General features: G+C 40.8%; 1 protein-coding gene across 4 annotated transcripts in view; it reads right to left on the bottom strand.

Moving 5' to 3' along the window:
- LOC103131274 (zinc finger protein 609-like) overlaps positions 1-7674 on the bottom strand; it is a 27310-nt gene extending 19636 nt beyond the window's left edge. For 3 of the 4 annotated variants that reach the window (XM_007542877.2, XM_007542878.2, XM_016666536.1), the window contains exons 1-3: positions 7301-7674; positions 5034-5170; positions 3262-4105 (exon numbers count right to left, since the gene is read on the bottom strand). In XM_007542877.2, coding sequence (XP_007542939.1) covers positions 3262-3987 — 726 coding nt within the window. In that variant the 5' untranslated portion in view covers positions 3988-4105; positions 5034-5170; positions 7301-7674. The remainder of the gene's footprint in view (positions 1-3261; positions 4106-5033; positions 5171-7300) is intronic. The other variant, XM_016666535.1, reaches the window with a different exon arrangement.
- Positions 7675-9460: the final 1786 nt, after the last annotated feature.

Raw genomic sequence — 9460 nt, 5'->3', positions numbered from 1 at the left:
CACCTCTGAATTCGCTACAAGTTATTCCTGCGGTTCACATTGAGCTGCGCAACCAGAGCTAACGCGGCGGGCTTTAAACTCTTCCCTAGAGTTCTCCAAAGGATCACAATTCCTCACAGAAAGTTGATGTAAACATCCATACATGTCAGCCTGTGTCCAGTTTGAGTGAAAGGAGGCGGCAGCCCGCGATCCCGCTGAGGTAAAGCAGCGGCAGCGCAGAGGCACCAGCTGTGTGATTGTCAGCTATAAATGCATAAACTATAAACCTATCTATTATAAACCTAAACTTTAGGAATAAATCTGCTCTGCTAGTGAAATGCTAAGAGCAACAGAGACGCTGCAGCCCGGCTTTAAAAAAAAAAAAAAAAATTATTTATTTATTTATTATTATTATTTTCCTAGAAACGTAAACAAGCAACAATTGTGACACTTATGGGTCACATTATAGACTCAAGAAATTGTAACAGCAGCTGCGCAGGGGGCGGGAGTGCCCACTCTAATTTTTTGTCATTGGGCCCAAGATTCCTTGCAGCGCCCCTGATCAGATGTGATGATGATCGGTGCCTCCTTAAAGCGAACAGGGCCGCGGCTCCGGGCCCGATGTAATATTTCCACACAGTCTTGATAATAGTGCAGCTTAGCGACAATAACCCGCGGCTTATTGCCTGACTTGTTCCCACCTCGAGTGCGATGGGCTCGGTCAATCAGTGGTGCTTTATCCATCTTTAGCACCTCCACTAGGAGTTTAGCCACAGCTGCTAAGTGGAGTTTAGCAGTCATAGATCTATCCATTGGAGCTGGATTCTGGCGTCTCGGGAACCCCAATGATCCGCATGGTGCACCTTCTCATGCGCCCTTCCATATAGTCACTTTTTTCTTGGAGCCCATTCACTTCTTCTTTCAGTTCCATCACGGTGGTACGTAGAGTAACAATCTCATCAGACCAGGTTGATAAACTATCTTCTACCTCTTTGACGCTTTGTTTAACTTGGTCCAGGTCAGCATGAATAGCATTGTGCCGTTAACCACTTCCGCTCTCACCGCTTGTGGCTCTCCTTTAGTAAAGGTGAACTCTTCAGCCAAAGCCTCTTATTTCCGATTTAATCACAGCTGAGATATCGGATTTTATAGTGGCAAGAATGTCAGACTTCAAGGAGAGTGCGTCCGCCTCGCCGGGGGAGGGAGAAGGAGGTGCTGAGCTTCCGGCTTTAGCTGTAGTCTGCTCCGAGGCGGTATCGGGCCTGGCAGCCACAGAGCTTGAATGTTTGTATTTCTTCAAGTTTGTCGCCATTCTTCTACTCTTCCAGGTTAGAATCACTCAGGGGTCGAGACCAGACAGACCAAATGTTCAAAACAGCAAGGATATTTAGTAGAAAACCATATACAGAAAGAAATTGGAGCGGGAGCCCAAGCGAAGCACGTCTTACTCCTCTTCCGCCATCTTGAACCCCCCTCAGAGAAGCTATTCTAGCCTAAAATAGTATCTCAATGCTAAACATGTAGCAGCAGCAAAGACGTCCCCAATGCTAACATCAGTGTCAGTCAAGAAGTTCTAGGAATGTTCAGGCGTTGCTGGAACACTGGAAAGCTGAACATGCATAATAGAATTTTGCACCAATCTGACAGTTGAAGAACCTAAATAACAGATTAAAAACAATAAATATCTTTGATTTTGAGCTAATAAATTATATATATATTCATTCAATAACTTAGTAGCAAAATGGGGTTTTGAACTGAAAATGTTACTTATGTTGATATATGGCTACAATTAATTTAATTATACATTTTAAGAGTCCCCCTCTAAAGATGAGGACACTTTTTAGATGAAATATAAAAACTGCAGCATAATTTAGTGAAGAGAGCAACATTATGCAGAAACAAATATAAATTTGAAGGGAAAAACTTATTTCATGGGCTAAAATCCTATAACAGTCTCCATGCAACTTTTTTACTTATGATACGATACCAATATTGCAGCTTTGAGTATTGGCCAATAACGATATCGACCCAAAACAATATCAGCACAAATCATTATTACTTATTTTGTAGTGTGAAATCTTAAAATTGTGATATTCAAACAAAAGTTATATTCAAACAGAGAACAATAGTCAATGACAACAACTGACACATTTATCATTAGCTAATAGGAAATGCTGGGGCAGACTAAATGCTGGGGAGGACTAAATGCTGGAGCGGCATGCTTTTATCAGCATGCCTACCTGAGATCCCAGATGTAGGCTGTTGAGACGCTTTACCAAGGCTGAGAGAGAGTCACATGTTGTTAGACAAAGGGCCCATAGTAAAGAGTTACATTTTTGATTCTGTTAGACACCAAGGTCCATTCCTCAGAGAAACAGAAACTTATCAGGCCACAGAGACATGGTGTGATTTCAGGGAGTGTCTTCAGTTCATATAATCAGCTACCCTCCTCCTTCTCCTCAGACGCTGCACAGACTTTTTTAGAAACTCTTCTCGGATGTAATGGTAAAGCGTCTCCTTTCAGCGCTGAAAGTTAATAAAATAAGTAAAGTCTGAATGCTTTTCTTGGCTGATTTTATGCTCCGTGTGTCAATACAAATTATGATTCATCGATTGAGATTCTCGTTCTCAACAAGGCCTATATAATTTAATACTCGTAATTTGTCTAATATTGGACAAATGTCCGATATCAATATTGGATTGGGACAACATAAAGCTATTGTAAAGCAGAAGATAGAGCACATCAGTACTAAAGTCTTTCCACTGGAGTTCAGAGAATAGACTTTAAATACTGTTAGTTTATAAATCACTAAGCGGCTTAGCACCACAATACATTAAAGATCTGCTGTTATCGTATCAACCTTCCAGACCTCTCAGGTCTTCTGCTTCTGGTTCTGCTCTGCATCCCCATAACCAGAAACAAACATGAAGAAGTAGCATTCAGCTTCTATGCACCACAATCTGGAACAAACTTACAGAAAACTGCAAAAGCATTCCGTTACCATACAGGGCAGTGCCCATACAGTACAGAGTTGGTTGTGCCCATACAGGGCACAACTAATTTATTGCTTAAGTTGATGTTTTCTGTTGCAATAGCTCAGAGAAACAGGGCAATAACCTGACCGGCAGACTATGTTAATATTGAGCAAATTCAGTCATCTGCTCTCTATTAACATTTTGCTCCCCAAACAAAATGTAAGCAGTTTAGATACCAAAAACCACTTCATGTCTATTTGACAATATTACAACAGTTCCATAGGAAGAAACAGAACGTTGCATTACCTTCTCACTACTGACAACTTTCTTCAGATTCCGGCAGTCTGTGTCGTCTACCTCCTCCTGCTCCGTCATTATGGTAACAGCCTGGCCAATCCCTGCAGAGTCCAGAGCCAGGTTCCCAAACTGGTCCACAGGGTTTAACTCTGGGTTTAGTTGATTCTCGAAGGAGCTGTTACGAGGCGCTCCAAGAGGCAGAACAGCAACACCAGACTCCTTCTCAGTGTTGACCATTCTTGTCGCTACAGCTTCTATTTTCTCCTTTTTAGTTTTTCCGCATGCCACATCTTTGTCCTTTTTTACAGCAGGGGGAATACGAGAGGCTTTACCAGACTTATCAGTCCCCTTAGTTAGGGTAGAGTTAGTGTTCTGGGGTGCCATGTCTCCCTGGGCCCTGCTTTGAGCCTCCTTCTTAGTTCCATCTGGAGTCTTTCCACTTTCTTTGGAGTTTTTACTGCGCTTTGATTTGGACTTGCCATCTTTGCTCTGCATGGCAGCAACAGGACTGACAAACTTTATGTTGTCAGGTAAAGCAGCTACAGCACCTGGAGGGGCAGCCATGGCCCCTCCTTCCTTACTGCTTGACATCTCTAACTTGTCCTTCTCTAAATCAGCATCCAGGTCAATGATCAGATTTCCAACACCAATATCCCACTCGTCAGCACTGTCGTAAGTGTCCACCGCATTGGAGTCCACACCTTTCCCACCTGCAGGGCTGCTGCTGAGGGACATCTTAGTTCAAGCGTCCCAGAGGGCCACAGGGGGCCGCGGGGGGGCGTGCTCCCTACAGCAGTGCACCTGCTCAGGGCTGCAGCCTGTGTCTCCTCCAAATTGTTTCCCACATCGCCTCCTGTAAAAGAACAAAAATCACAGATTGGAGGTTGCCATTTAACGTGATCAACTAATTCAGCACTTCTCACCCACAGACTAGAATATTATATGGTGATGAATGGAGGAAAGATTCCTCTGAGTATTAATATACAGTCTCCCCTGGACACTTTGTGGTTTGGCAGTTTTCACAGAAAAGAAAAACTTTTGAATATTTCAGCCCTGGTAAAGATAAAATCTGCTTATACACTATGCACCTTTTAGCAATTTTTTTACACCACTTAGCCAGGACAAAAACACATGAATAGATTGAAAGCAACACGATATATCGGCATCGTAAGTAAAGGCTGGGGTATACACTGGGGTAAACCCTGCATCCATCAGGCAGGGTGAAATATTTCAAGTCCTCTCCTGGTGAAGCTCCTCCATGGATTTTGCTCGACAATCCTGTCAGGTCTGCAGTTATTCATGGAGGATTGTAAGAAGGATTCAGTTTTAGTTACAAATGGAGTGACAAATATCAGACGCATTGTTTTCTTGTGTAAGCATCATTTTCAGATGGCACAGAATGTTTGTGTATTATAATTTCATTCTATTGTCCGAGTTTAGTCCATTTCACTAAACTAAAAGGTGTTGAAGTGAGGCGCCGGGCAGTGTTAGTGGATAGGAGGCATCAGGGGAGCATCATGAAGAGTCAGATTTATAATGCATCATAACTTTCCAGATCATAACTCAATTGAGTTAACTAAAAACTCTCACCCAGTTTGAGTTTAGGTAACTTGTTTTTCATTATTATAAACTAGCAGCAACTATTTACCGTGTTACACCAGGCAAATAGTTTCCAGAATGCTTTGATAAAGATTATTTCTCAGAAACCAGGAGGAGTCATGTAAAAACATCTCGACTTGTTTCAGTCTCATCAGGTTCATAAACACTCAGGGAACAGATACCTTGACCTGAAGAGATAGGGGCTGACCCATCTCAGACCTCAGATGAGCGCCTCCTTGGAAAGCTCCAATCTGCTGTTCATCCTCAGATCAGAATTAATGACCGCATCGTCCGCCTGCTTCAAAAAGCCCCTTTCCACCTGGAAAAAGCAGAAAGCAGTCACAAACTAATTCTGGGATTGTCTCTCTTTGCGTTTCATATTATCCGTTTGGTTTCAGACAGTCACTCTATTATGAGGCGGCATATGGATAGTTGCCTTTAGTGGTTTTTCATCCGGACTGTTGAAATTTTTATATAAATGTCACAAAAGATGTACCCAACAAGACGTCAAAACACAATTTGATCAAATATTACATTAATGTCTCGGTGAGAAAAAGGCCTAAAACCAGCGTATAATAATATATGGACCTGTATTATCATTGTTCTATATACAACATTACTGTGATTGGAGTGACTAATTAGCAGCCTGACATAATAAGAATGTGTGAACACTGTACACAAGTATCTGAAGTGGACACAGACGTTAAACCAAGTTGAACATTTAAAATAGTTTATAAAAGAAAAAAAAAACATTTAAAATAGTAATAGTCAAAATGGCTATTACTGATAGACTGATGTAAAACATTTCTGCGTGCTATTTGATTCTGTGCCATCCTCAGTGCTGTGAGTGCAGTGTGTTCACAGCCTGTGTGTGGGTACTCAGTTATAGCTCTGCCTGAGGAGATGAAGAAGGTGAAGAGGTGGCTCCTAGGATGTGTGGGGTCATCTCAATGTTATATAGCCCTTGTAAAGGGGTCGCTTGAGTTTTCCTCATCAGGTCCTTCTTTTCTTAATCCCTCCTGTTTCATGTAAAATCAACGGATCCCCACATTTATTTGCACTAATTCATAATTGTCAATTTATTGTAAAATTTCTGCAAAATCAGTCAAAAATATATTTATTTATGTGCTATACTGCGTTGAAAAACACAGTTGAAGATTAGTGCTGAGGTTTTGGTCAGACAATCATGTAATAAAATTCGATTGGTTTGATATTTCAGCTGATGCTTCATTTGTCCGACTAATAAGTGACACTTATTCTAACCACTAAAGAGAAAGAGAGACAGAGAGAGAGATATGAATATCGTGGTAATGTGCAATCACAGCATTATTAAAGTCAGAGATAGAATGTCTGTGGCATGAGTATTATGTCATTCACAACAGTGGCAATCTTTGAATACTGGAATATTATTTTCTATGCGGATTGAACTCATATCATTGGTATATCGAAACTGTGGAAATTAGGGGTAATGTAAATGAAACATTGTCATCACGTAGCGTTGAGAAAAGCAGCCTAGTTCCCGTTAGCCTGGTGCAGCTAAGTAGCTGCTGCTGACGCGTCGGCCCCACATCTTTACCGCATGTTACCACAAAGCTAACGAGCTTTGAAACGTGACCTTACAGAGGATTTATTACAACCACATTAGCGTCAATCACACATAAACAACTAAGATCGACTGTCTAGTACAGACTCATGCGAACGTGCTCGTCAGAATTTCTGCTGCTAATACAAGGCCCAATCATGGCCCACTACAGGGTTAACGGCATCCATTATCGGACGCAGCATATTCAGATAGACTGACAGAATTTCCGTAACGACTGTCAGGTTTGACAAAAAAATACCCTGCGCCTGGTAGATGGATCATGCTTTCAAGATGTAAAACTACATGTGATTCCATGAGATCAGTGTTGCACACAAGGGTAGTATTCAAGTTAATGTAAATTGTTGTTTGTTGTGTATGATCATAGAACCAAAGTAATAAATATAATTTACGGACAAATGACTGTAAAGTGTAAGCTGTTTTAGACTTTATATTCCTTAGATTAATTAAAGAGCAGTCGTACTTTAGATAAGGACTCTCTAAACCAAAGAACATGATACATTAGAAGCTTGTCATGACACATTGGCAACAGTAAGCAATTCGAGCTTACTGATGCCAAGACTACTTTCTCAATCAAACAACAACACGAGTTACATGTCCACCTAAATACCTGCAGCGATTAATGAATAACTGAGCTGGAGTTAGAGGTGCAAGTAGGGTCAAAAGAAACAAGCGGGTCACAGGAAAACGTGTCCGATGACGGAATCCTGTCCCTTAGCTTCCAGGTCTCCAGACAAAGACAGCAGCTAGCCTGCTGAGCTAACTCCGGGGATACCAGCCTAGCATTCTCTAAAGGACAAAACTAAAGTTCCTCTAACAGAGACAGCGCAGTCTTACATTACCACTTACCAAGTTAAGGATCCCTTTCCAGTAAATATTCATGTACACTTCACAGGTTGGTTTACTTCCAGAAATGATAATCAAGACAAGTTGCCCCAATGTTTAACTGAGGAGTCAACGTGCTCCCAGTTCAATGGACAGCAGCCATCACAGTCATATCCCGGAGAACGCTTCAAAACACCAGGGAACAGTCACAGTCAGTACTGCGGACTGAACGGAAACAGAACAAACAGCAACAATTCCATGACCAGATGGGATAATCCAGAGATTCCAGGTCCAGGTATCCCAATTAACAGTCAATGTAGACAGGAACACAACAGTAGCACTACGGAGCTAAATGGCTGTTGGCTACAACGCAACCAAACCCCGGAACAGTGGATCAGAGAAATGAGTGGAGCCGGAGTGACTGGATCAGTGGACTTGGAGTCAGTTATGCAGCTCTCTCACATCGACCTGAAATGCATTTAAAACACATTCAGTACTTATTTTGTTATTCCGTTTAGTGGCGTTTTCTTGAAGTATGTAACATATTTGTCTTTCCTATTAACAAGACAAGGGCCTCGCTTTCCACACATTCTTCATTTCTATACAAGGTGTCAGCATAAATATTTTTACTTCTGCAGCATTCCTCCATGTTGAATCTTTAAGTTCTGCTTTTAACACATTTACAACATCAGATAAACAATTTTTTTTTTCTAAGATGATCCTGGGTTCAGCTGAGGATTTTCTAAATTTACCATAGGATCCTCACAGTAGTTTGGCAACAGTTGGCTCCTAACAAACAAAATTAAAACAAACAAAAAGCAGCTAAACTTAAGCCATTTTATAGTTGCTTCTTAGACAAAGTGACTTTTGGGTGTAGTTTCTTATTTCTTTCTGAAAACAGTTTAGGTTTTTTTCTGATGCTAATAACAATGAAAGTTTGGCCAAAATCTCTTTATCAATAGGCAAAAATATATAGTTACTATCATATCCTCGTTACTGAAAATCAATCTAAAAACATAAAAAAAAACAAAAAGAAAAACAAAACAGATGCAACACCTACAGAAGTCCTGAAGAAAGCAGAATCATTTTCTTCCACGACGTCTGGCGGCTGGAGGCAAAGACCCCTGATGTCCGAAAGCTCAGTGGTCTGAAAACTATTGAGAAAAGTAAAAACCTCTCAATATTTATGGAACAAATACGAAGACCTAAAGTTTTTCAACTCAGTGTTCTTTTTTTGTTTGTTTGTTCTACAGATGATCTGTCTCATACCATGCTGTCATGACAAAGTGACAATTTTAACAAATGTAAAAAAAAAAGAAAAAAGAAAAAAAAAGTCAATTCAAAATAACAGTGAAGGATAGCAACTGAATGTTTGGGAAATTAAAGTGAAGAATATACTTTTACAGCCTAAAATGTATGAATGATCAGTGTATGTGTTGTTTTTTGTGAGCAGTGCAAAGAGAATACCACAGTAATAATAACTAGAAAATTTCTGAAGAAATTTAAATGGAGCCTGTCGGTTGGAACCCTGCGTTCTGATGCTACAAATTAGCATCATTGCTAAAGTAAGCTGCAATGTACTCAATAGCATGTGGGGAGTCACAAGCATGTTGAGTAACATGGACTTATGCTGTTCAGTATGTTGAAATTAGTGTACAAGTAAAAATGAGCCAAATTGCTAACATTACCCTAAATGCTGTCAGTAGCATGTGGGGAATCACTAGCATGTTGTCTCACATTGACTTACTCCATTCAGTGTACTAAGTGTGGTTAATAAATAAGAAAAATAGCTAAAAGCTTTTTTTTAGGGAAAAGGCAAATGAAGAAATATATTTTACAGGCGATAACAATAAGGAATTTATCATTTATTTATGTTTTGATTAGATTTGGTATATTTATTTTTTCATGTCGATGTTAACGTCATGAGGCTGATGACTCCATGACACTTTCAGTCTGACTCATTAGGATTTGATTAAGAACCAGCTTTTGTTCTTTCCTACATCTTCTCTGATGGGGGGCGGTGAAGGACCTGGATCAGAGGCGCAAAAAGTGGGTATGCAGCGTATGCAATGCATAGGGGCGCAGCACCAGAGGGGGCGCCAAAACCCCGTCTGGAGGGGGCGACGCTCCGATTATGTTTTCCCATACACTTCAGCGCGCCTCACGCTCCTTCGCCTCTCGCAC

Source organism: Poecilia formosa, unplaced genomic scaffold, assembly GCF_000485575.1.
Source record: "Poecilia formosa unplaced genomic scaffold, Poecilia_formosa-5.1.2 Scaffold737, whole genome shotgun sequence".
Taxonomy (NCBI): Eukaryota; Metazoa; Chordata; class Actinopteri; order Cyprinodontiformes; family Poeciliidae; genus Poecilia; species Poecilia formosa.
The sequence above is the reverse complement of the archived record's forward strand: the minus strand, read 5'-3'. Positions and strand labels throughout refer to the sequence as shown.